The sequence below is a fragment of the Emydura macquarii genome, unplaced genomic scaffold, assembly GCF_026122565.2.
Source record: "Emydura macquarii macquarii isolate MOO-44397 ecotype Brisbane River unplaced genomic scaffold, CSIRO-AGI_Emac_v2 contig_2924, whole genome shotgun sequence".
Lineage (NCBI taxonomy): Eukaryota > Metazoa > Chordata > Testudines > Chelidae > Emydura > Emydura macquarii.
The window spans coordinates 4,175,730-4,203,189 of record NW_027133061.1 but is presented as its reverse complement, the minus strand read 5'-3'; the positions used below and the strand labels follow the sequence as shown (position 1 = coordinate 4,203,189).

General features: G+C 45.9%; 1 protein-coding gene across 5 annotated transcripts in view; it reads left to right on the top strand.

The window, feature by feature from the left end:
• SNX27 (sorting nexin 27) overlaps window positions 1-27,460 on the top strand; it is a 51,115-nt gene that overhangs the window by 9,202 nt on the left and 14,453 nt on the right. For 4 of the 5 annotated variants that reach the window (XR_010924128.1, XR_010924129.1, XM_067569727.1 and 1 more), the window contains exons 2-12: window positions 5,810-6,041; window positions 11,574-11,766; window positions 12,865-12,929; window positions 14,732-14,836; window positions 16,092-16,170; window positions 18,565-18,728; window positions 19,365-19,454; window positions 24,142-24,291; window positions 24,757-24,885; window positions 25,235-25,294; window positions 27,134-27,196. Coding sequence is in view for 3 of the 5 variants with exons in the window: in XM_067569727.1 (XP_067425828.1) it covers window positions 5,810-6,041; window positions 11,574-11,766; window positions 12,865-12,929; window positions 14,732-14,836; window positions 16,092-16,170; window positions 18,565-18,728; window positions 19,365-19,454; window positions 24,142-24,291; window positions 24,757-24,885; window positions 25,235-25,294; window positions 27,134-27,196 (1,330 nt within the window). In the remaining 2 variants the exon portion in view is untranslated. The remainder of the gene's footprint in view (window positions 1-5,809; window positions 6,042-11,573; window positions 11,767-12,864; window positions 12,930-14,731; window positions 14,837-16,091; window positions 16,171-18,564; window positions 18,729-19,364; window positions 19,455-24,141; window positions 24,292-24,756; window positions 24,886-25,234; window positions 25,295-27,133; window positions 27,197-27,460) is intronic. The other variant, XM_067569729.1, reaches the window with a different exon arrangement.

Here is a 27,460-nt window from a genome sequence, read left to right as displayed (position 1 = left end):
CACTGATCATTTCCCTAATGAGACCTAAGAAAAGAATGGAGGGTGTGCAGGGAAGATCCTGGAGCATTTGTCATGGCATCGAGAGTCCCCATGGGCATGGGGGTGTTTAAGAAGGCTCTTCCTACTTGGATTAAATTATCTACTGCGTTAGCTGTTGAGACGCTTGAAGGTGGCACAAAGTTTGTAGACCACAAACTATTCTTTGTCCTTCTGTAATTGCTTCTATCTAAAGATTTCAACCAACAACTTTGCAAACATTCACTGAGCCTCCCAACCCCCCTGTGAAGTAGGGCTGTACGATCCATGTTTTACAGATGAGGAAATTGGGTATAGAGGGGAAGTGCTTTGCTCATAATCACACAGACACAGTTGCAGAGCTGAGAATAGAACCACCCTGGTTTCCAGACTCCTAGTCCCTTGATGTATCAGTTGAAAAAGCGTGGCCAGTTTTTGTCAGATGCACTTTGGGGCTGGCTGACATCTGGGAAAGGGCACCCTGTGGACTGCACGTGTCTGGCTGATGCCCCCCCAGCAGGTTGTGCTTTTCTCAGTGAGATAAAGGGGAACTTGTGCAGTTCTTGGTGCTGTAATTCCTTGCCATAGCAGATCATTTTGGTGCTCCAGCACATTGGGTCTTTCCATTTAAGGGTTCCACCTTAGGGCTCAGTCCAACCTTTTGTCTTGCAGATTAGATAGGAGCTGAATTGGAGGTTGAATAGTTCTCCTCTGGGACAGGGTGAGTCTGTGGAAGGATGAGGGGAACTTTGTAAAAATGATACAATGTCCAGACAAGGGTGGAAGTAAAAAAAACAAAACCCTCATGTCCAGAAAAATCCTTTAATGTCCAATTGTCTTAGGAACCAGTGTGTTTAAACTTTGTAAAACCAAACAGTTCTATCACTGAGTAAATGTTACATAGCTTGGCTATGCTGATCTCCCCCTTCTAGAGGCTTTTGATTTGTCCGGGCCATGTGATCAGGGATCCTAGAGATCTGTTTGCCGTGGAAAAATGTGGAATCTGCATTTTTACAGAGAATCTTTAGGTTTTTACATTTTGTGATTGAAAAAAACCCACGTGCAGTAGAACCCTGTTTATCCGAGCCTCCATTATCCGGCTCTGCATGTTAACCAAAATACTAGCCGCCTGGGGACCCAGCTGTCAGCCCCAGCTGGCTAGGGCTGACAGCCTGAGCCCCACAGCTGTCAGCCCCGGGTGGCCTGCGGTTCAGTTAATATGGAGAGCTGGATAAACAGGGTGCTATAGTATATCAGTAAAACATTGTGTTCAACTGATACCTGAATATATTGTGGCTAGGGAAACTAAAATTCAGCATTTCATTTTAATCATGGAAAAATGCCGATTTTTGGTTTTTTATTGGAGAATATTGTTTTTCTCTAATCACAGAAAACTAGGATCTCTGAATATGATTTACTGTTTTAGTTCTTCTTTGGTTTGGAGATGATTACTCCTGGCTGAGTTGCTATGGTGACTTTATTGCAAAGGTGCTAGTCTTCTGGCCCCTGTGATATTGCACTGCTCCCTTCAGCTCCTTCGTACTGCAGAGCTGCAGGCTAGTACAGTGGTGTGGCAGTGGCATGCTGTTGAAATCGTGTCTTGGCTCATAAAGAAAAGCCGGTTGGGTTGATATTTTAAGTGACTGGGTGGTGGGGGGCTTCACTAATGGTTACTTTTGTGTGAATGAATGATACGTTGCAATAGTAGAGAGAGAACTAGGAGTCAGGACTCCTGGGTTCTATTCCCAGCTTTGGGAGGAAATGTGTTAATAGAAGGGGACTGAGGCTGTATACATCCAATTGCGCAAGGAAGCAGCCATTCTCAGATCAGCCTTAGAGCAGGCATGGTTCAGCAAGCTCTAGAAATGGCGAGCAAGGAGAGGAGGGTAGTTGATTGCATGTTTCTCACTGGCATGACCTCAAACCTCTGGCAGGAGAGAGACGGGGATAGCTCTGGTGACTGGGAATGAGTATTGAGCTTTTTCTTGTGGGGTCCTGAGTCTTATCCAGCTCAGGTCGGGAGTGACTGAAAATTGTTTGTCTTGTAGCCCTGGTGAAATTAATTTGGTGGATCTCAGTCCAGTTCCTATTTCACAAGTGTCCATGTTACCAAAACCACCACCACAATTGGCAACTCTGCGAAGCCCAGGATTGAATGGGCCATGGTAACTGAATTCTCTCCCGTCCCCCTAACATCCTCTCCCCCGCTCGGCTTCAGGTCAGGATTGAAGCGCACAGGCGGCAGACAGTGTGAGGGATGCATGACCTGTGGGCCCCTTGGGCTGGACCTGCTCTATGACTTCAGTCTCTAAGGCTGTCCACTGCAGCACTGTTTAACAGCACTAGCTTCACACTGAAGGAAACAGTTCTTGGGTAGCATTGCTGTCTCCTGAAATAAGTGTCCTGGGGTTTCACACACCCAGAGTCGTTCTGTACAAATGGAGACGGTTTCCCACGCGTGGTAAACTTGAAGCGTATGAACTTCAGTTGCATGGAACAAATGAGAGTGTCATTTTAACGTGGCACTACATTTCAATGGTGGACAGCTTGGTTCAGTTGACAGTTATGGCTGCATTATGATAGTCACACACACACTAACCCTGTGGCAGGAGGTGTTCGGTGATGGGGAACTGAGGAGAGGGCTTAGGTAGCTCTCTGTTTTAGGTACTTACCTGGCTTCCATTGCTCTAGGGTCCGAGCGCCTCCCACTCTTTAATTATTTATCCACACAACCACCCCCATGAGGACGAACCCTGCTGTTATCCCCATTTTACAGTTGGGGAACTGAGTCACAGTGAGACTAAGGGCTAGTCTACACTAAAAGTGCTACAGCTCTCTCCCGTCGGCACTCCACGAGGGGCAGTAGCTGCATCGGCGGGAGAGGCTCTCCCACCGACACAGTGCTGTGCATACCGGCGCTTCGGTCGGTGTAACTTATGTCGCTGGGGGGCGGAGGGGGAGGCTTATTCACACCTGTGTGCAACATAAGTTAGAGCGGCATAGGTGGTGGTGTATACGAGACCTTAGTGGCTGGCCCAAGATCACATAGGAAGGCTGTGGTAGAACAAGGAATTGAACCTTTGTACTGCACCATTGTACACAAAGTACTCAGATCAACCTTCCTCTGGTGCTCAAAGGGTTTGAGCTTTCATTGTTCTGCAAAGTCCTCTTATCCCAAAAGAACCTGAAGGCAATGTGTGTGGGAAAGGTTCACTTTCTTCTTTTAAACTGATATAGAAACCCTGGCTGCATAGAGCTTTGAACAGAATTTTAACAACTGTGCCTAACACCCTCATTTAGAGGGTGTCTTGAATCTGCCTGTGACAGATTGATCCTGTCTATTTCTGAGAGTACTCTCTCAAGCACAGTTTTTTAGGCTTGGCTGAGAACCTTGGATCTGATTTGTAAGTTTTAGACAGCCTTTTCACGGATGTTCCTGTAAGTAAAAGTTCAGTAAGAGGTCATTGATATTAAGCGGCAAGAGGTGCCTTTTTTAGAGAGAATTTGGAAGGACAGGAAGCTAAATACGGTGGCTGCATTTAAAGCTGGTTTGGATAATTCTGTGAGCATTTTTTGTGTTTTTCCCCATACTAAAATGATGAGAATCCATTCTCACGCTTAAGGAGGGTGATACAGAATTGCCCGAGGAGGGTGGTTAAGAAAGAATTCTCTTCCTCTGCTTGCCTGGGCAGCGTTTCATAACTAAGTGAACACAGCTTTTCTTTTGTATTCCTCCAAAGCATCAGGTGTTGGGCATGGCCAAAGGCACAGGATATGGGACATGATGGACAATTAGCATGATAGGATATAGCAGTTCTTATGTGTCAAGAAAACAAATCAGGGTCTAGTTTTGACTACCCTGAGATAAGAGGAGTTCCTCATCGTCCCATACCTGAGCTGTCTAATTCCGTGTTCATGTCCTTCTAAGTGTGTGTTTTTGAGCAGCCTGCATAGTTAAGGAAGAGAAGGAGGGCCAGTCCTTTCAGATGAGACCTGAGCTCTATCTGGAGCCTGCAGCCCAGTTCCAGTGTGTCTGGGCTGATATGCAGGGGATGCAGCTCAGACTGTTCCTGTTTATACAACTGGATGTTTCAGACACCAAACCCTGACAGAAGCTATTCTGATGACTTTTATGGAGGCTTACTGCTAAATTTAGTTCTTATCTACAGGCTACCCCTCTTTTCCCCCCCCCCCGCCTCCCCCAAACTGGAAGAGAAAACATAACAGCTACAGTTGGGTGGATTTGATTTGACTCCAAAACAAATGTCTTTAAATCTGGTAACCAGGTGTGGTCTGTTATCTCTTGGAACAGAACTTAGCAAGGGTTAATTGTCCAGTGGAAGTTACTGTGCGAGCAATAACATCTATCGTTTTTAGGGACCACTTAGTGTCAAGAGCTTCAAGCCTTCGGTTTTTTTACATTTGGCTTTTTCCCTAACTTTCTTAAATATTTGCTCTAGTATTTTGCCCATTAGTTATGGGACTAGATACAGAAATCATTGGATGAAATACTGTGGCTGGTGTTGTGCAGAAGGTCAACAAGGTGATCATAGTGGTCCCTTCAGGCCTTAAAATCGGTTAAACCTGTTTTCTGTTTTGTGGGGTCAACTTTCCCTGCCTGATTGGAACAATGCATATTATTCATTATAATATTCCCTGATCTTGGACCTCCTTGGATTTGTGCTTTAAGTGGAAAGTGACAAATTCATCTTCCAGGAACATATCTAGCAATGAGCATTTTGGGAAGGTGAAGAATTGTAGTTCTCGTATCTAAAGCCTGTTTTAAAAATTACAGGGAGCATATTAGGGTTTTTAAAAAAGCCTTAACCCTAAGACAGTATCACAAACCGATCACTGATAAAATCAAATGGGCTTTTTACCATCAATGGCTTTCTTTTACTTTTTGGACTTCACGTAAGTGGGAGAGTGAAACTAAACTGGTCAGTAGAGCTGAGCGACTAATTGATTTTTTGATCCAGGGGCCAAACTGAAGAATGTGATGGTGGGGACTAGGTTTGGTTTGACCCATAACTGATTTTTTTGTTTTGTTTTTCTGCACCAAAATGAAAAAAATTAAAACATTATTTGAACCCAAAACAAAATGTTTTTGGTACTTTTTGTTTTTTGTGTCATTTGGGAGGGTCGAGGATCCCACTTTTCTTTTGTGTTTTAGAAAGAAATTTAGTGAAATTTCTAAATGAAATACAACTTCTCATTTTGAAAAGGTTCAAACTGTTTTATCTTCTTTAAAAAAAAAAAAAAAAATTCCAGTTGACTCAGCCACATTTGATCTGAATTGGGTAATAGTTTTGGGTGCCCTGAAAAATGGACTTTTTGGCAAATTTACTATTCACTGAGAAAATTTCATCCATCTCTACTGATTTGTTCTATTCAGTTCTCTTGCCTTGGCACACGACAAGGTAGTATTTGTCTTTCCAGCACTGCAATGGAAGGGTTAAAATGCAAATCCTATTTCCTCTGCCATAAAACTGAAATCAGTTCCATTCATCAGGAGGATTCTTAACCCTCCTTTTTATTTATTTTATTTGTTTGCAAAGCCTACATTTGGGAGCTAAATAGATATTGGCTCAAATTTAGACTGGAGGAAGTCACTGAAGGGAGATTGGATGTCAGACTGCATGACATTAGGCAGCGTCAGCTAACAGTGTTGTAAAGGGAGCAAATAAGAACAGCCGCATTGTTTTCACACTTTTTTGTGCTGATCCTGGCTTGGTTTTGAGGCTCTTTAGGCACATCTGCCTTGCTTACAGCCTTATCATCTTTCCCTTTCCAGGAATGGCGTGAATGTAGAAGGGGCAACGCACAAGCAGGTGGTGGACCTGATTCGAGCAGGAGAGAAGGAGTTAATACTGACAGTGTTGTCCGTTCCTCCCCATGAGGCTGATAACCTTGACCCTGCCGACGACTCTTTGGGGCAGTCATTCTATGACTACACGGAAAAGCAAGCTGTGCCCATCTCCATCCCCACATACAAACACGTGGAGCAGAATGGCGAGAAGTTTGTGGTTAGTATTGGCTTGGTCGTGCCTAGTAGAGTCCAGAATTGGTTTGTTTTCCTGCCGATCAGGTCCTAAACCATCAGAGTTTTCAGAGAGGCCTGGTTTTTAATCTGATCCCTGGTTCTTGGTGCTAGACCCTCTCCCCCAACCCCGAAGAGGCTGTAGTACTGACCAGATCTTGGAACTCCATCTCTCATGATTTCCTTTAGTTTTAGTGCATGTTAAAGGGTGATTGACAGTCTTATGTATGAAGGTCTCTTTACGCCATAGAGCAGCTGTAATGCAAGCTTTCCTGTGTATAGGGTCTCCCCTCACCCTCAAATCATCGTAACAGAGGAATCTCCTCAAGGGCTGAGATGACCTTGGCCTCCATGGTTCATTCAGTCCTTTGGCCCCTCTGCAGAGTCTGCCAGCAAGAAAGCCAATTCATGTCTGTTATGATGGTGGTCTTTTGATACCAACATGTTCCTGTTGATGTCAGGACTGGGACTAGCTCATTCAAGACTCTCCTTATTCTCAGAGATATATTACTTATACTGGCCCCATACTGACCCTTTCTGAACTGGGTTATCGGTCAGTTTCCAACTGGTTCCTACAAGTGGGGTAACTCTGAGCAGTGGGGCCCAGATGGTGACCGTGACAAATGGCCTTTGGTTAACGCTTGCTGTTCAGTACCATCAGTTGGCTCATATATGCTTCTATATCTATATATTTTGTTTTATATTAAATGCCTGGAATGTCTGTGGTAGATACCTAAGAAGTATGATCATTTAAGAAAAACTCTCCTTTTCTCATGCTTCCCAAGCAGCAGAGTGAAACTGGAGTGATTGTTTTGGTTTCACTCTGCTGCCTTTCTTGAGAATGTGCTGTGTGTATGAGTGATCCTTTGCTACTGTTCAGGGATGGGGCCAAATATTTCACACATAGGCATTAAGGTGACCTGATTTTCACAGTTCCTGAGCATCTGCAGCTCCCATTTAATTCAGTGGGAGCTGTTTGCATGTTCAGCACTCCTGATAAGCAGGCTGTGAGTGAGTAACCTCTTCTCCATGCGCTAACAAACGTGTGTGTGTGTGTGTGTGTGTGTGTGTGTGTGTGTGTTTCTTTCCCTTTCTGTTCCCATTAGTTAGGGATCAGCTGTGAAAATACCACCTTCCTCCTAGATGGAAGAACACCTGCTTTCCCCTCCCTCCCCCCGCTAGTCCCCGGCTGCATTCACTAAGGGAGCTGGCGTTCATTCTTTCAAATAACATGGTCTGTCTTCTAACTATTGCCTAAGCGGATGCATCCTCTGAGGCTTGTGATTGACTCTGGCTTATCACCGATGCCTGGCTGCAGCTTGGAATGAAGGCACTAGCTATTTTGCATGTTTCCAATCTGGTTCCTTTCTCCCAGAGATGTTGGGGGGAGGGGAAGGGGGGGACCTAATTTAATTTGTGGCTGATAGGGATCCACTTCCCCTCCACTGTTTAATTTTGGGGGGGAAAAATCTAATTGCTACATATCACAGAACTCACTTTTATTTTGTAATTTGTGGCAGTTAAACCTTACTGATCGTTGTTGTTGGTTTGGGAAAAATCTGTTAGTCACGTTTCCCCGCAAAGACTGACTGATTTTGGCTGTTGCTGGCAGCTAGGTTGCATGTGTTTACATCTAGTTAGTCTTGCTGGTGTGCTTCGAACTGAGGACGTACCACTGACTCTGAAAGCAGATTTGGGGCTTATTCGTAACAAATCCACAGAGCAGTCAGAACTTGGGGAGGGAGGTGGAGGGGAGGCTTAAAGATTGCTCATAGTCAGAACAGCAATGGATGATGTAAAAATGGCACCATCTTACCAGATCAGCTCCCTGTGTTTGAGTCGTGTCTATAGACGTGACTAACGCACATTTTCACTTCTGTTAGCACTTCAGAGCCCATATAGATTTGCCAATGCACATCTGTCCTCATCTGTAGCATGTCCTGCAATTCCCACTCTGGGCCCCCCTGCATCTTTGCCAGTGTGCCTCAATCCTTGCCTGCAGCACCCTTGCAATTCTAGTAATACACCCACAAGCTTCGCCTGTTTACCCCTACAACCGTCACCCCAATCTTAGTCTGTGGCATCCATGCTTTTGCAGCTCTTGTATCCCTACAAACGCTGCTCATGGACTTCAATCCTGGCCCATGGACTCATCTGCCATTTCAATCCCAGGGTGTTTTTGAACACTCTTCCAATTGCTGCTGGGTTGTGTGAGTGACTGATTCTTTCATGATGTGAGATCAAACTTGTTCTCACTTTTGAGCTGCCATGTCAGGTCACACGTGAGAGCTTGGGCACTCCACGTTGCAGAGACATGAAGTCATAGTAATTTTAACATGAGCAAATGGAGATGGGAATATTCCTGGTCACCGCTTCTTTAGCGTTCACCTACGGCATGGCTGGTGAGGGCTCCAACCTGTCAGAATTAAAAGTGAGGCATCTGATACAAGTGGAATAATGGCTTGGAAACAACACAGAAAAAGACCTAAAACTGTTAACTGGATTAGGGCAAATTTATACTGAGAATCACACCTTAATAGCTTACAGGTCCCAAAGTTTGAACCACAAGAGAAAAATCAGCAGAGAATCTTAAAGCAAAAAATGAAGAAATTCCATCTGAGCCTTTGGTTTTCACTAAGTGATTGTTAGAGACAGAAGCCAGTCACAAGTGCAATATTCTTCCCCCCTCAAATAGGCACTTATTGTCAAGAGAACAGTTACCAGTCACCAGCTCCTGGAGTTTAGCCCATAGATGGGTGTTGAAGTGAAGATTCTCACAGCTCTGATTTCCAGTACTTAAACATAGATGCATCTATGGTCCTTAAAAGCTGGTTATTAATACATTGCCTGGGGTGGGAGAGAAATGATGTAAAAATTGGATTGGCCAATTCACTGCCCAAATTGTGGCTTTCTTTCTCTGTTTTGCCCATATCTTATCACTTTACCCAGAACCTTCCCTACACCTGCCTAATGGCTAGAGAGCTGCTGTTTCAATCGCAGAGAGCTGGACATACAGTTGCCGATGGTCTTGATGAGATCAGAGGTCGGGTCAGTTGTGGCGTTGCTTTTCAGGTGGGATGGAGGGGTATGCAAGGCAGTCATCCACTGGTGAAGGGCTTTTTAAAGTAACTCAGCTGGTTTTTGAATTGTTCAACCCACTCTGAAAGCATGGCTTAACCAGAGCAGTCCCATCTGTGTGCATTGCAGTTACAGTTCTGAGTGTAAGGAGCTGACAGCCAGATGACAAATTGGTTCCCGGTTTGCTACTTTTTCCCTTGCAGCATAGAAAATGGAGGAATTTTCCCATGGAGAACATGACACAGTGTTACTGTTCCAGGAACCCGGCAGACACACAGAAGCATGTGTGTTTGTGGAGAGGCTAGGGCTCGAACTTGGTTCATCACCAAGAAGCAGAATCTAGTGTGAGGCTTGCAATCTAGGACATGTATCACGTGCTTTTAAATGGAGCAAAGGATTCAGGGCAATGACCAGACATAGTGCGAACAATGAGTGTACAAGCTTCCCATATCACAGTACTATCCTGTCGCACCCCCTGCTATTCCAGCTCTGGGCTCCACACCCACACCAGGCAGATTGCTACCTTCAACACCCAGTTATAGGACAAGAGTGATAGAAATATGAGTCTTAGTGTAAAGAGAAGAAATCTTGCAGGGAAGCTGCAGCAACTGTATCAGTGCTCTGCGAAGCCTGTAATCTGGCTGGAATGAAATGCAGTCTTAAAAGGAGGAGGCAAATGCAACATATGCTCTCAGCTGGACAGAGGACAGATATTACTGATCTCACCTCCTCGTTTTCCCCCTCCTCTGGGGTCCTCCAGCATCATGTCATGCAATGCCAGAAGGAATGAATATATGCTTTTGAGCAACGGAAGAGTTGTGCTTTAAAAAAAGTCTTTTTTTGGGAAGGTCACAGCCACAGGGCAGTTGCTCCTATGGCTAATAGCTGAGAACAGATCGATAGTTTAGGATTCTGAGACCACACCCTCTACAGATCTTGGAAGCGAAGTGGGACTCAGCATTCTTTGGCTTTCCAAGAGCTGTTGAAGGTTCTTTTTTGTGTATACTGTGGTGCCTTTTGGGATATTCTGCTTCTCTGACCTGCCAGTGCTTTCAGTGTTGGAAATGCAAGGGGGAATTGATGTATAACTTTGGAAAGATGGTTGGTGTTGCTCAAATTTCTCTTGCACATCAACGAAAAGGTGTACGCGTGTTTATATCTTTAGTACATTCCTTTCCTCCTATGAAGCAACGTCCCATCGTTTGGTGCCTCTTTATCACTGTGGGCACATTAGCAATGCCTAAGACATTCACAAAACTGATAGTGTGGTTTCAGTTCTTTATGCTCCGTGGGTGGTAACGCTGAATCCCTTGCTTATCTCTGAACCTCTTAAGAGTGTTCTTTGTAAAAGACCTTGCCATATGTAGCATGTAGGACTAATTGACCTTAAAGTTGGGGGCTGGCTGATTGTTGTAGATGCATTAGTTCTTTGAAAGATACCCCCCAATGTGATGACTCGACCCCTCCCCTTTGCTCTAGAAAGTTTTCTATTCCTTTCTGATGTCAAATTTCCCTCAGGATACAGTGGCTAAATCCCATTTCCTGAATGATTTTGGGATGACATCAGAGGGGTGTGTGCAGCATGGAAGCTAGTTGGGCAGCAGGGTGTTTCCAAAAGATTTGAACCCCTCTCCCCTGCCCTGCTGTCTCTTGTGCAATTGGCTGTGCCTGACAGCAGCAAGAGGTTCTTTTCAGTCACGGAGTCTAAGCCTGGTCCTCGGTTGGAGGCTGTCTTTGTGCCCTGAATTAATGTTGTATTTTAACCAAGGCCTCATGTATTCTCAACCTAAACATTGCAGCAAAGGCCCTGGATTTCTGTGGCACTGTGCTGCTGAATTCTGCAGCAGACTGGAAATTCAGCCATAGATTTAAATGTTTGATGTGGGTGGGGGTAGCTATTGGCTATGGAAACAATTGATCTAATCAGTACAGTATTTCTTGTTTGACGTTCAGTTTGTGATACCTTCACATTTTCTTGATTGTAGAAGTTGTCCGGGTAGAAGCTGGATGCTGTGGCATCAGGGTAAGGCACAGTCGGGGCATTGGGAAAGACGGTTGGGGGGGCATTCCTCTTTTTGTAGGCGAAGGACAGCTTGAACTTGAGCAAAGTTTTTTTCCTGAGGTCAGCTGTTTCGTTGTCCCTATCCCAGTCTATTGCTGTGTCAAATAGTGATGCCTGGAATCATTAGTTGGTGTGATTCTCTGGCCAAACAATTGGCAGTGACATAGCGAACTATTTAGATTGCTGGCAGTTTTCTAACCTGTCATGAAACTTCAAAGTCAACACCCCATTGAGGTGACTGAGGCAGTTCACATCTCTGAGCTAGTTTCAGGCTGTCTGCAGACTCAAGATCGCAGCACTATATCTGCTTACATTTGGGTAGTTTTTCATTGCACTGGATGACTTTCTTGTCCTTCTCTTCCCTCTGCATCCTGGTAGGTTTACAATGTTTACATGGCAGGCAGGCAGTTATGTTCGAAGCGGTACCGGGAGTTTGCCATCCTGCACCAGAATCTGAAGCGGGAGTTTGCCAATTTCACATTTCCACGCCTGCCAGGGAAATGGCCCTTCTCCTTATCAGAGCAGCAGTTGGACGCCAGGCGCCGAGGGCTCGAGGAGTATCTGGAGAAAGGTAAGAGGCCAGCTGAGCCAGAAGCACAAGCCCAGAGCTACATTGAAGCTGTTGGCTTCCCAAAGATAGTCTTCCAGGGATGGCAGTAAAGCCTACCTACAAGGAAAAGAGGCTCGTTTGAAAGCAGACTCAATTTTCCAAGTGAAACACTGCAAGAAAAACCAAACTTCACTTGATTTAATGGCACGTGTGTTGTTGGCTTGCAGAGCACTTACAACAACAAACGCATAGTTAGTTTTTAATGCATGGCGGGCCGTTATTTATAGCGTTGTATCGCTTGCCAGTAAATGCAAAGATGCTGGATAGAGCAGGGGTAACAAGGAGATAAGGGAAAAGTTGTGGAGAGAGGAGTTCTTAAGGTCTCTTTCTTAGGGTTTCCCAGCCAGACTGCTGTAACTTGGCCTTGCCATTGCTATATGTTTTAGAGGATAGTAGCATGTCTTTATTCAAGCTTTTGTGACTTAGTGCCTGGAATCTTCTGTGGCTTCAGTTACTTATGCTGCCTAGGTAGCAACGCTGACTCTGAAACCCCTTCCTTATCTGTGGCCCTAATAAGTGTTCATAGTAAAAGACCAGGCCCCACGCGTGCTGATCAAAGCGTTGTAAATGGGGAGCAGGAAGGAATTTTCATCCCATGTTATAGCCCAGTACTTCACTTGCCTTGAAGCAGCAGGGACCGGCTATTGCTGGGTGAGATGGACCGCGTGTGCATGTGCGTGTGTGTGCGCGCGCGTGTGCAAGGTGTGTGCGAGTGTTTGTACTAAGTGCCAGCTTGACAGCCTGAGGATTCTCTGTGCAGAATGGGTACAGCATGGGTATTAGCACAGCAAGTTTCTCTCACAGGTGGCCAATATTTCAGTCCTGCCTTCCATGGCCAATTGAGTAGTCAGCCTCCCTTTTAAGTCTTGCAAGAAAGGAATAAATCAGCAGGGTCTGTTAGCATTAGGGACCCTGTCCTTAGGGGACTGGGCTGAGGTATTAACAGTGACTGAAAGTTATCTTCCCCTCCCCCAGCCTCCGTTCAAGTCATCCCCCAAGGAAGGCTCTTGTGCCTTTTCCAGGTACGATCCCTAATGCGGCATTCTCTTTCTCCTGCAGTGTGTTCGATACGAGTCATTGGGGAGAGCGACATCATGCAGGAGTTCTTATCGGAATCAGATGAGGTAGGTGGGCGTGCTCTAGTCTAGGCTATGCTGACATGCTAATCTGATGCTGCTTTTCTTAATGTTTTCTCTTTCACAGCTATTACCTTCAAACTGTTGGTTGTAAGAAACGAAACCCTTCGGTAAAGTGTGGCCAAAGAGAGCAGGTGCACTGGCTGCTTAACTATCTCTTTTTGCCCAGTTGCACAAAGAAGATCATGGCAAAAAAGTAACAGATGTATCTGAAACCCCAGAAAGCTGCATGTTTGGCCACTAGGTAGCATCATAATGGGGACAAAAGACTTGTCAGAGGTTGCCCTGTGCCTCTGTTATATCCATCTGCTATTGATACAGCTGCTCCAAGGGACTATCTCTCTATCTCTGCAGTGAAGAACAGCTCTGATGCCCTTCTTGTGAGTTCCTAGAGTTCAGATCTCTACAAAGCAGCAACCAAATGCTCTCAGTAGTGGGCCCTAGCCTTTCACATCATGTCCCCATTGGCAGGCTGTAGAGCCCAGTATAAGATCCATTCATTGTGTGTGTTGCTGGCAGCTTGTGTTAATATTGCGTCTTGCAGCACTGCTGGCTTTTGTGTTGCCCCTGGTAGCTCGAGGAGCTTTGTATTTGCATGTTGTTCATATTTTATGCTGCAGCCTTTGGGAGCCAAAGAAACAGGTGTTATAAACATTAATTCTTTATCTCTTGGAATAATTTAGTTCTGGTTGCAAGTCAGCAATCATGTGAGTTGCTATTTGCCCACTAGCTGTTGCTTTTTTTCCCCAAACTTCTTGTGGTATGTAGAGCTGAGATATCCAAGAGCTTTTTTTCCTTCGCTGGCAAACTTAGAATGCATTAATTCAGGCAAGTGGAAAATCCTACCCACTCATGACCTGAAGTGGTTCACTCAAGTTCCTGTCTTGTGAAGCAGCTGGATTCACATCTTCCTTTTTTTCAAAAGTTGCCTCTGTTGCAATCAGAAATCAGTTTCTGAGCCTTGTAAAAATGATTCATTTTGAAATGTGGTTATATTTTGAAAAGTGACTACGCACAAAGGACCTCTTCCTATTCAGCAAATCTGTATTTATCCATAGTGATACTTGAAGCCTTTGACTCCAGTGAGTCCCATGGCTATGAGTGCGAAAACTGGAGTCCGTTCTGTCTCACACAGCCTCAACAGAACGATTAACCAAGTTCCATTTGTAGGATCAAATTTTCTCTCCAGTTACATCTATGCACACAGGCCAGGTTTAGTCTACAAAACCCTTAGAGAGGGACGATGATGGTCCTGTGGTTAGAGTACTAGTCTCGGGCTTGGGAGACCTTGGTTCAATTCTCTTCTCCACAGCACACTTCCTGTGTGGGAACTTGAGCAAATCACTTAATCGCATTGGGCCTCTGTTCTCCCTCCGTACAATGGTGATGATAACTCTGCTCTGCCTCCCAGGGGTGTTCTGAGGATAATACGGTACTGCTCATGTGGGGCTCAGATACCATGGTAACGGGGGCCAGATAAAATAGATATTGATGGTGATAAGTAAACCAGAAAGAGCCAGTTTTAATTCTTACATCCTGTTGTGGGTTTGCAGGACTGGCTATTAGAAAAATAAATCTTGTAAATTGAGCAAACTTAATTTGAACTCATGGAATGCATATGTGCAATGCCATTTCTAGGTCACTTCTCTGGGGGTAAAATAACTCCTCTTTAGGACTGTTATCTCGCCTGCCAGATCTAGTGATCCAGATCTAGTGATTCCTGGTTGTATGCTCTGTGGCGTGATGGGAAAAAAAGACTCTGATGGATTACATGTTTTTTTCTTTTCCAGAATTATAATGGTGTGTCAGATGTGGAACTAAGAGTAGCGCTACCGGACACAACAACAGTGACAGTCAGGGTCAAAAAGAACAGCACTACAGACCAGGTGTATCAGGTAAGGTGCATATTTGCCTGAAGCTTTCTAGTTATCTGAAATAGATTAATGGGGCTCAAACTTGAAGCAAGAGCCTACATGTGGAAAGAGACCTTTCCTATTGCTGTTCTCCGTGGTGGATGGGTTCCAATGGAACTGTTCCTGCAAGAACACAACAGAGAAGTGAGTGCTGGCGAAATCCAACCTTATGGCTTGGTGAAGTGGCGTTTTCTTTGACAGTTTCACCTGCAAGGGCAGAGTCGGCTTTGTTAATTTTCACTGATAATATCTTAAATCTGGAGCAGGATTTCTCTTTTTACTAGACAAATTCTATTTTGTGGCTGTAGAGACGGAGCTGCAAACCTAGCATGTGATTCTTACTGCAGCTGTCTAGCAGGGCAGTGACTTGAGTCTTAATAGTAGCTGTTTGCGTTGGGGAAATCCTGGGTGTGGGGTTAGTATTTAGCTGCCTTGTACAGTTGGACTAGTAGGTTTAAGGCCTCACCCTGGGAGGGCCTGATCCCGCTCAACTCTCATCAAAGTCACTGCAACATCCCACGCCACAGTGATCTTAACTGGTTCAGTGTTTTGTGAGTATGCCTAGAGTGTGGTGCTGCTGTCCAGGGATCCATTTAAAGTAGGTTAACAAAATACTGCTGTAACTGAGGATGGAAGCTCATAGAGAATTAATGGGGGAGACAGGTTCAGAAGGAAACCTCAACAAACAAAAGTGTTGCTGTAAGTAACAGAGCCAAAGGATTTGCATGATAGCAAAGCCTCAGGAGTTTGAGATTTCTACAGTGAAAATCTGTGCTTGTCGGATCAGACTCTGTATATTAATGCATTTAGGACATAGTCTATTGAATTGCAAACTAGTATCAAGGTCCTACCTAAGTCCTGCTCTGTTATCAGCGTGCAGGGCTGAAGTACTGCTAGAAAAACTGCTAGGCGAAGCGGGGGAGGGTGTCTGTGCCTGGTGTATTAGGAACTGAAACTTGATGCATCAGAAGAAAAGATGACCTAATTGTCAGCTGTTGCACTGCTTGAAATCTGGAGCAGTTTACAGAAGGAAAGAGCAAGAGACTTTGAACTCTAGTGAAATAAAAAGTGTGATTGAACGGAAATAGTGTTTAAGCTTTCCTTGGTGACGAATGCATGATATCGGTAACTTGAAAATAACCCGTGTGAAGCTGGACTGGCCCTGTCTCTGACAAAGGCCAGATTAGTGCTGAACGCTGTTTTGCTGATGCTGTTTTTCCTTTTGGTTGCACTTTAGGCTGTGGCTGCTAAAGTAGGAATGGACAGCACTACAGCAAACTACTTTGCCTTGTTTGAAGTGATCAATCACTCCTTTGGTAAGTCTCTTAATCCTCTCGACCCAACCAACGAAGCACAAGTTCTGTAGCAGCCAAGCCTGCTGGCATTCTCATTTAGCTCTTATCTGCTCTCCAAATCTGGAGCCCCAGGGGAAATCTGCCAGGCGCTGGAGACTCTGATAATGAGGAGCCCTGTAAGTTTAAGAGTTTTTGCTTCTGCTAATGCTTGACTTTCCCTCTTTTTAAACTGTTCAAGGAGACTAAACTGTGGGAAACTAAAAGATGTTTTAGTTTTTAGGATTCCACTCTGTTTAAGATGCTCTTTGTATTGCCTGGGAGGATGAAGGGCTGAGAACTCTGATGGTATTTGAGCCTTAGTTGTGGGAGTCTCAGTGGGTTTAGATTATGACACCATCCCCGCCAGCTAACGATAAGTAAAGCATGCTGCTTTTACCTGTGATTCTTCAGATCAGAGGTAGCAGTGCTTCTGCTTTTCACTCAGTTTCAAACTGGATTTGCAGAAGCAGAAGGAAATCCATTAACTTAGAACTCACCCCACAGATGAATGTATTAGATTTTATGTGATAGGCTTTGAGCCATGGGGTCCTGATTCCTAGCCCTGTTCCCAGAATCTGTAGGTTAACAACTTTCTTATACAGCTGAAGGTGTGCCCTAAAATCCTTGTGGCTTTTGTGTTATGTTGTTAATTGTGCAATATAGTCTGAGACGGCACAAACTGTTCCTGTTGGCTTTTGCTTTTTTTGCTTCGGAAGACGTGTCTGGCTTGGATTACAGAGGTTTTTTTTTGTTTGTTTTTTTGTTTTTTTTTGTTTTTTTTTTTTTTAAGTAAAGCGCTTCTAAAATATCCCTCTGACAAAGCAGACTAGATTGACATGCAGGTTTTGTTCTTGAACCATCAAAATTTAGTGGTTCATCCATGTCTCCGGTGAAACGGTCTCAATCACAAAATGATCACTCAGTGCCACTGAGTTGACAGTTGCTTTACCAGAGATACCTGGCACTGACGTGACAGGACAAGATCCCAGGGTATTGGCAGATGTGTGTGTGGGGAGCCTGGGACTGGGATAGAAGAGCATGCTGCAGGACAGGATTGACGTGTATCGGCAGAGTTATGTAGGGAGCCCAGGTAGGAATGTCAAGGGTGCTGGAGGTCAAGGTTGGTGTTTTGGCAGAGCTTCACACTGCCTGATTCTAACCAGTGCTATATAAGAGCTAGGTATTAATAATTATTTCTTATTTTTACAAGTGCCATGCTTCTCAAACTGCTGAAAAGTAAACACTCTAGTTAACCTTTCTGGCTGTATGTCATTAAAACTTGCTCTGAATAGCCACAGTTCTACATATACTGTACACACTCCTGCAAACAACTGAACTCCATCTGTGCTAGTGCGATGACAATGTTCCTACCTGAATGTGGGGCTGAAAGGTCACTTGGATGGGGTCATATTGGCTCACACTGTGTTTTTCTCCCTTGCTGTTTAGCAAGACACTTTTTCAATACAGTAAACACACAACAAAAGAACGCTGTCTATTGTACCAACCATCCAGAGCTGATACAGATTAGCCTGAAGACAGTTCCTTCATCACTGACCACTGCACGAGTCTTTGTTCTGGTTCTGAGGGCAGGCTGCCCAGACAGTGTGAGAGATCCTCCGGTCGCTTGGGAGAATCTTAAAGCCGCTTTACAGTGTGTGTGCAAATGTATTGTGCTGTTCTGAAGTGCTCAACAAGAGACCATAAGAACGATAGCCCGGTTAGGTTCCGTTTTGTCCATTCCCGTAGGCCAAAGCAAGACCCTTCCCTGTCTTGTTTTCTCCAGCGGCTTGAATGCCCCAGTGCTCAGGCCACATACCCAAAATCTATGGCCTAGGCAGGATAACATCACATTACTCTTCACAAAGAGTAAAAGCAAACCATGATGGTCTGACTTCGCTGAGTGTGGCGGCTTTCAGCTGAAGTCCTGCGTACACAGCTGCTTTCCCCACACACTTGAGATACAGCAGCTGGGGAGCAGGGTTCCCCGGACAGCAGGTCAGGCATTTGACGAGTGGATTCTAGTTTCAAACGAATTCCTAATGGCTGTAGTACCTCTGTTGACCTGATCCTGCAAATAACCAGCCTAGTAAAGCTCTGACATTGTGAAGGCAGGTGTTGAAAAAAGTCGGATGGGGGAAGGGTCTTGGAAAAAGTAGAGCTGGGGTCTTGATCCAATAGGCTCGTTCCCTTGGCTTTGCAGTGTTGTAGCTGAGGCATGTAATTTCCCAGGTGATCAGTTACTCATCTGTGTTGCGGTAGCGCCTAGGAGCCCCAGTCATGGTGCTAGAAACCCATCTTGTTAGGCTGTACAGACACACAACAAAATGATGGTCCTTGCCCAGAGAGCTCATCCTCCCCTTCCCATACATCTTGCAGTGCGTAAACTGGCGCCCAACGAATTCCCGCACAAGCTCTACGTACAGAACTACACTTCAGCAGTGCCGGGCACGTGTCTGACTATCAGGAAATGGCTCTTCACTACAGAAGAGGAAGCCCTTCTGAATGACAATGACCTCGCAGTTACCTACTTCTTCCACCAGGTAGGTGCATGTGAATTCCTTGCCTCGAAATGCTGAACTAACTTTATCACAAGCCACTTAAACCAGCTCTCACTGATGTTGCCATGGCTAAGCGTCAGCTGCTATGGCTATTTTGAATTCCAAGACATTGAATACCTCAGTGCTAGGAAGAGCTTGGGGCTGGGAAGGCCCCAGCCTATGTGCATTGCTGCTGTGTAAGAAATGGAAATTGGTGGTGGAGTGATTTTGCCCAGTGAATCTGTGACAGAGTCAGAAACAGATCACAGGACCCTGCTGCTACTTGTCGCTGGGCTCAGGCCCTCAGAGAGCAAGCAGAACAACTCAGGAGTCCAGACTCCCTGTCTCGTGTTCTAGCCACTGGATTCGCTAGGACTCCTGGGTTCTCGTCTTCTTACTGACCCATTGTCACTGTTGGCAAGTCACTCCACCTGTTTTCCTTCATTTACTCCTGTGTGAAACCAGTGTGTCACCTGCTGCCCAGGGTGCTGGGCACTGAATACATGTTTGTAAAGCACAGGGCAATCCTGGAGAAGTGTCAGGTAAAAATACTGCATTTCAGACCAGTAAAGACATCCCTTAATGATCTCTCGAAGACTCAATTCTGCTCTGTTTCCTTCCCCCTGTTCTGCCGTTTAGGCAGTAGATGATGTGAAGAAAGGTTGCATCAAAGCTGAGGAAAAGTCCTACCAGTTACAGAAGCTGTCTGAGCAAAGAAAGATGGTCATGGTAAGTTTGTTGTTCTCTCATTACTTGGAAGTGGCTGTTTCCTCTGGCAAATGAAGCCTGGTGCATTGGCCCTGGATTGTGCCATTCCGGTCTGCAGTGCAGCTATAAAAGTACCACTTTCCAAGGGAAGCTGTGTTTGGAAGAGGTAAACATCAAGAGCACTGTAGGTGTACTTTGACTTGCATTGCTGTGCCGTTCCATGTGTGCCAGGCTACCACATTGCTAACCAGTAGGCGCTTCCAAAGCATTCGGTGAGTTAGTTTGTATGCGGCTTACGTCCATATGCCAGGTCATGCGTTGTATTGAGTCAAATCCCTTACTCGTGTGGTGTGCGCCGCTGGGGCAGGACTCCGTTCTTGTTTAAAAACCATGAAGCAGGTGAATCTACAATACTTGAAGACTTTTTATCACTCACTCAGTTGGGGTCCTTTTATGGTAGCTCTTTGCCTGTTTAGTGTTTGGTGGGCAAAGAGCTGTTTCATCCTGATCTGTTCTAAGAACAGGAATTATCTGACCGGGGTGCATCTCATCCCACATCCACTCTCTCTCTGGCCAGTGCCAGAAGTTTCAGGGGAAGGTAATAAAGCCCCATCACTGAGCACTCTGCTTAGCTAGTGCTTGTGACGCTAGTGGAATTTTACTTACACATCTCTGGCTTCTGAGTCTGTGCCAACAAGGCTGCGCACGAGCAAGCTGCGTGTTATCCTGGCTTGCACATCACCAAAACCATGAGCTGGGGCTGTCAGAGGCCAAAAAATCACTGGGCTTGTAAATGGACTAGCGTACTGAATTGCTCTGGGATCACTGACACTGAATAAACATGGGGCCTCCTGCTGTCATTTATGACTCTGAGCTCCACCCTCTCTGCTTTTATGTCCCTGGCCACCTTTGGTGGATGCTCACAGCCTCTAGCATTATTTCCTTTGGTGCCAATGGCCTCCCAGTTTGAAATCATCCCCGCAGTTAGTCTTCTCCAGCTCTTCTTATGCCTCGTACTAACGGGAGCCCGGTTGACCCTGTTTGACTGTAACAGTTGTCACAGGTCATTGCTCTAGGAACTTGAAACACCTCTGCATGGACCGTGAACAGGTCACCTGAGAAGCTGTGGTGCGTTAAGCCAGGAGTTTGCATTCTAATAACTCCCTAATCCATGTGTTTGTTTATCCTGGTGAATATTAAACGTTCCCTCCCCCTACCTGCTTCACCTGAGCAGGTGGGACACTCCAGTGTGCATAGATATGCACTGTTTCATTGCTGGGTTTTGTACTACTACTACAAACACCATAAATAGCATTAAAGGGCTATTGTCAAAATAATATAATTAGCTAATTAATAACTATTCCTATTGCACCGATGAACTTGTTTGGGCAGCCAGTTCTGGACAGGATTTTCTATAGGGCTTCATGGTGTACAGAGTTGAAAGCTTTGGAGAGGTCAATAAAGGCCATGTAAAGAGGTCAATTTTGCTCATGACACTTCTCCTGAATTTGATGTGCTGTAAGATCATGTCCATGATTCCTCGAGATGGTCTGAAACCACTTTGAGATTCTGGAAGAATTTCTTCCGCAAGTGGAAGGAGGCGGTTGGCAAGGATAAGGGTGATGACCTTCCCAGCAGTGGCCAATAAAGAGATGCCTTGGTAGTTTTTGCAATCAGCTTTGTCCCCTTCTTAAAAATGATAACCATCAAGGCATCCCTTAGGTTGGCTGGGATTTCTTACTTGATCCAAATTTTAAGGGCGAGGCCATGAAGCTGACTCGTAAGTTGTTCTCCTTCTTTGAAAATCTCTGCAGGTATTCCGTCAACACCGGCTGCCTTATTGTTCTTCATTTTCCTGATGGCACTTCTGACTTCTGCCAGGGTAGGCGGCAAACCAAGGTCTTCACTGATTGCTTTTTGTGGGATGTTATTTATCTTATCTTCATTGACAGTTGAGTCACGATTCAGGAGATCCTGGAAATGTTCTTTCCAGCGAGCACTGATGGATTCTCTGTCCTTCAGGAGTATTGTTACATCCTTTGATCTTAGAGGATTGAGGCCTTGAGTGCTAGGGTCATAGACAGCTTTGGTAGCACAGAAGAAGCCACGGGTTTCAGCAGAATGTTGGATTTCCTTTGATTTCTGAATCCACCACTCATTCTTCAGTTCCCGCGTTCTCCTCTGCACCTCTGACTTTGCTTGTTGATGTGCATTTTTCTTAATGGCAGAGTTGATGTTATTCTTCCAGACACAGAAAGCTTTCCGTTTTCTATCAATGAGACCTTGAATTTCAGTGTCATTTTCATTGAACCAGTCTTGATGTTTCCTGGTCTTGTACCTTATGGTATTTTCACAGGATAAGAGAACAGCTGTTTTGAGTCCCATCCAATGCTCTTTGACTCCTTCTGAGTGTTCTGTTGGTAATGTCTTACTCAGGAGTTGCTGGAATTCTCCGTTTGAGTGGGTCCTTCAAGCACTCGATGTTTATCTTGCGACTGATCTGCTTCCTTTGCATTTTATGTTTAGGAGCAATCCTAATGGACATTTATGAATGGATGAGGCGATGGTCAGTCCAACAATCATCAGCGCTAGGCATGGCTCTCGTAATCAGGACATCCCGGCGATTGAGAGTCCGAACAATCACGTAATCGATCAAACGCCAATGTTTTGATCTAGGATGCTTCCAGGACATCTTGAACTTGTTCTTTTGACGGAACAGGATATTTGTGATGACAAGTCCATGTTCTGCACACTTCGTCAGGAGAAGGACCCCGTTAGCATTTAAATTTCCAACACCACCTTTTCCGATTGTGCCATTCCAGAGTGATGAGTCTCTTCCCACTTTGGCATTAAAATCTCCAAGAAGGATGATTTTGTCTTCCCTTGGGATATTTAAGTGAGTAGAAGTTTTCCTTCATGATTTCGTTGGCATTGAGGTTCAGGGCATATGCACTCACAATCGTCGCCTGTTGGTTTTTGGCGCGTTTCAGACGGAGAGTCATAAGGAAAAGATTGAGCTGGACATTTGGTTTGAGCACTACTATGCCCAGTGGGGCTGTCAGGGGTCAAGGGCCTTCCCTGGCAAGGAGGGCCCGGAAGGGCCCCCACTTTGAGTAGGATATGGACATTAAGTCAAGGGGCACGGGGAAGTAACCCAAGGAAGCTAGCAGCTTTCCTGAACCCACAGCATGAAGCTGCTACTTGTAGGGTCCCTGGGTTGGGGCCTGGAGTCAAGGGTGGGACTGGGCCCTCCTCCCCCAACGCCACTGGCCCCTCATTGGAGGGGCAAGAGCCCCAGTGAAGAAGCAAGGGCCTACAAGAACCAGAGACAGGACTGGGAGCCAGTAGGGAGTGGCCATCTTAGAACGGCTGTATTACCCTCACCCACCACTAGAGGGTGGAAGAACACTAATGGATGAAGGAGTTCCCTGACCTACTGCTAGAAGGAAGCGCTTCACCATGCAGTATTGAGGTCATGATTATCTAAAGCCAACTTCGCTGGATAGGTCATGTTGTTCACATGCCTGACTCCCACCTCCCTAAGAGAATCCTTTTCTCAAAGCTGAAAGAAGGTCAGAGAAGTCACGGAGGGCAAAGAAAGTGCTTCAAAGACACCTTGAAGGCAAACATGAAGAGATACAACATTGACATCAATACTTGGGAGATCCTTGCTCAGGACCGTCCAAAGTGGAGGAAGGCTCTGTCAGAGGGATCTCAACACTTTGAAACAGCTCATTGACAGGTAGAAGAGGAAAAGAGGAACAGGTGGAAAGAACATCAGAACATTCAACGCAGCAACACTGTGCCTATCTCTCCTGGAAACACCTGTCCTTATTGTGACAAGACGTGGGTCTAGGATTGGACTATGGAGCCACCTGCGGACCCACTACTGAGATCCCTGGAAGACAATCTTACTCGTTCACAAGTGATCGCCATCATCATTCCTATTGCAATAGAGTCTACAGGTCCCAGTTGCAATTGGGGCCCTATTGTGCTAGGAGATGTACAAAGTCACTGGAAGACATGGCTCTTGTCTCCAAAACCTTACAGTCTAAATATAAACCACTTCATGGTCTAAAGTTAAGGGGCGAAATTAAGGTTCATATTTGGAGCACAGGACTCCTGAGTTCTTTTCCCAGCTCTGGCACTGACTCCCTCTGTGGCCTTTGTGAAGTCACTTGAAACTTTTGTCTTAGTTTTCCCCATCTGTAAAATGGGAATGTGACAACTTACACTATGATCTAGAAAAAGTGTTGGCATAGCTATACTGCTAGCCCCTCAATGAATACAGCTTATGCAGGTTTATACCAGTTTGCTGAACAAAATAACCGAGACCAGTAAAAACACTTTTTTTCTGGTATAGTTGTTTATGCCCCAAGACTTTTACAAGGGTTAAAAAAATAATTGCACCTCTAACCAGTGCTTCTACACTGCAAAAGTTTTAAGTTTAGATCTGGTCTCAATGATGTGCTGTGTTTACAAAGTGCTTTTGAAGTTCAAAAGTGCTAGGTCGTATTTAATGTTTCTGGCAGTGGACTGAATGTGGTGGCATGCATATGGTAAGTGGCGTAGGGACCTAATGGGAATGGTCTGTTAAGAGCAGGGATGTCTCTCCCAACAATGAGGATTGCAGAGGGTTGCGGTGATGGGGGATGATGCCTCGCATTTGTTAAATGAGCCAACATGTCACTTTCTCGCTTTTCTCCAGTATTTAAACATGCTGCGGACATGCGAGGGTTACAATGAGATCATCTTCCCCCACTGCTCCTGTGACTCCAGGCGAAAGGGTCACGTGATCACAGCCATCAGCATCAAGCACTTTAAACTCCACGCCTGCACAGAGGAAGGTCAACTAGAGGTAATCCACGCGAGGGCATGGCATGCAGGGCTTGCACAGCGTAGCTGGGTCTGAGGAAGTTCAGCGTTGCTGCAGGAAGAGGCAGAACACTAGTTCTCCATTCCTGGGGGGGGCTGCAGCTGCTGGAAGAGTAAAATTGAGAGCATGAAGAGGTGGCTTTTTACACAGGGGGGCGTGTGTAAATGTACTAGGGTGTGATTCCAGGGGCTGCTGCTATGTGGGATTCCTATAGCAAGCTCGGTGACATTAGCAGAACCTCTCTGTGTCCCCTCTTCCCTGTGCCTGCCGATCTGCAGCCTCCGTTGTTCTCCCATCTCTCCCCCTCCACTCTGCCCTCCCCATTCAGATCTGCTCTGCAACGTTTCAGGAGCTACCTTGCCTCCTGACTCGGCTTTCAATCCTTGGACAAGACTCTCCCAATTGGAGCATGGCCCACTCTGGACCCTGATCTCCTCTTCTCTTTAGAACCAGGTCATAGCATTTGAGTGGGACGAGATGCAGCGGTGGGACACGGACGAAGAAGGAATGGCGTTCTGTTTTGAATACGCACGAGGAGAGAAGAAACCTCGATGGGTTAAAATCTTCACCCCATACGTAAGTGACCTTGTTAACTGCAAATGCGCTAAGGGGAGTGACGGGTCCAGTTTTTAGAAACTGGTGTAAAATTCTCGTTGCTCTGATCTCTTGGTGTGAGAGAAGATTTGACTCTCAACTTTTCCTTGTGCTGCGTAACCAGACAGCCACTAGGAGGAGCCAGAGGTACAGCAAGTTCTTGCTGGGGAGAGCTGGTACCTCTTCCTTTCCTTGCTGTACACAGAAGCTGGGTGTACAGCTTCTGACTCCTGCCCTGCTCTCTAATGGACGGTTGTTGGCTCGGAGCTGCGCAGCGCTATTGCTACTGCACATTATGTCAACCTGAGAGGCGGCTGCTTTATCTTTGCAGTTCAACTACATGCACGAGTGCTTCGAGCGGGTGTTCTGTGAGCTCAAGTGGAGGAAGGAGGTAAGAGTCTGTAACTGCACAGAAATTGCTTAACACATTTCGGAGTTGACAGTAACCCTTTTCTGGCGAGCTTGCATACTGGTTTGCAATATCAGCTTACCGCCCACACTGGGAAGGGGAGTGTTGTGTAGTGCTAAGAGTGGGTGGGGCTGATAATGGGGACTCCTGGTTCTATTCCCTGCTCTGGGAGTGGGGACCTGGGAGTCATTCCTCAGTTTTATGTGCAGCTGTTGCAGGGCAATGTTGGGTAGTGATTAAAACAAGGGACTCCCGGGTCCCGGTCGTCTTGTCATTTGTGCAGCGTAACTCCTTTTGAAGAGGTGGTGGTGTGCGTGTGTGGTTGACAGAGTAACCATCCCGCCGGCTCTGCAAGCGACTGGCTGTGAGACCTTGGGCAAGTCACTCCCTTGCCCTAGTCTCCTGCTCCATTAAAAGGAGAGAGCAAAATCTTCCTCTCCCCGAAGGGTTAAGAGGACTGCTGAATGGGTCATAAAGTGCTTTGAGATCCTGCAGCAGAAGGCTCTGTAGAAATGCAAAGTATTGTTTTGAATTATTCAGTTTTTAGGTGCGGCTCTGGCTAGTGCCGAGTCGTCTGTCCAAGCCAAGGAGACCGTAGCAAATAAGCCCACCCCACCCATTGCTTGCTCATTTATTTGTATTCATTGTTTCCTGCTTTTTCTTCCCACACCTCTCCATCATCTCCTGCTCCTTAGAGGAGATGTTTGGCTACCCTTCATCCACCTGCCAGTCTCCCTATCCCCACGTGAATGCTGCCTGGCTTTGTGTCCCCATGGTTCAGCTTCCTGCTACAGCTAACTTGCAGGGTAGCAGGGAGCGGGCAGAAGAATGTAGCTGGCAAACTGGCCTCCAGGGAGTTGACTCAGAGGAGATGATGCAGAGTTACTCTGGTTAGGGTGCCGAGGTCTGATGTTAGCAATGTGCTGGGCATCGTCATGAGTAGTGTTCTGAATAGCCACAAGGGGTCTGTGGGAAAACTTGTGCTGCTCTATTATCTCAGTGATTCTCAATCATTCCAGTACATAAAGGGAGATGGTGCCTTCCTTTTGAAGCATTGGATATAAGTAAGTGCTGGAGGCAGGATACTGCACTGAATGGACCATTGGTTTGTTCTGTGATTCTAAACTCCTCTGCTCCCATTACCACTGAGGATCAACTCTGTCACTTCGATAGTCTCTTGATCCTGAAGCAGGCAGACTCCAGAAGTGACTGGCTTTGCTTATTAGAACACTGTTGGGTGCCATCTCTGAACACAAGCTGCCTGTAGCATCAGATGGGTTTAGCGCAGTCGCGTGTTTCTGTAAAGGCCGTTGTTTGTGTGGGCTTCTGAAGCTGGTATGTGAATGCGCTCTGGCACTCCGGATAGCTCTCATCTGTACACGGCCATGCCTTTGCCGTGTACACGGCAGGATTTCCGAAGGGGCAGCTTTTGCTAAGGTGGCGAGCAGGGGTTTTGGCTCTTAATCACATGCAACCGCATGGCACTGTAGGGAGAAGAGACACTTTGCTCAGTGTATGCAGACTCCTAGCACCATCTATTACCATCTCTTCCTGCACTCAGGTCAGAGCCGGGCTAGCTGCAGCCATGTCCGAGCACGTGTTATGAACACAGCTCTGATCCTGGCTTAGTCAGTTCCTAAGAGAAAGAGCAATCGGCAGTTGGATTTCATTGCTGGGCGTTGTGGGGTGCTGTGGCGTGCCTATTGGAACCTCCCAAATCCCATCCCTAAATTCGCCCTCAATGCACCGCTGCCATAAAAATAGTTATTTAGCCCCCCACCGGTTTTTATTTATATCCTTTATATTTTTTTTCTCATAAAGGTGGAGGAGGAAGCGACAGACAAGGATAACAAGAACTGCAGTAAAGACAATATGTGCAGCAAGGTAACTGGGGTGAAAGCAAGCAGCATCTGTGCTCTCTGAGCCAGCTGTACGGTGGACTTACTGTTTACTTCCTGCTTCTCCCCTCCAATTCCTGCTAGTGTAGAAGAGCATTCAGAACAGTGGCAGCTTGTCCTTAAAGGAAACTTGCAAAGCAAAATATTTCCTGCTGCTGTATGCTGGAGAGAGACTCCCATGCCGCTTTAAGAAATGTTCTTTGCTTCCTTACATTGTAAATATTTGGGTCTGATGTGTCCTGGTCAGTGG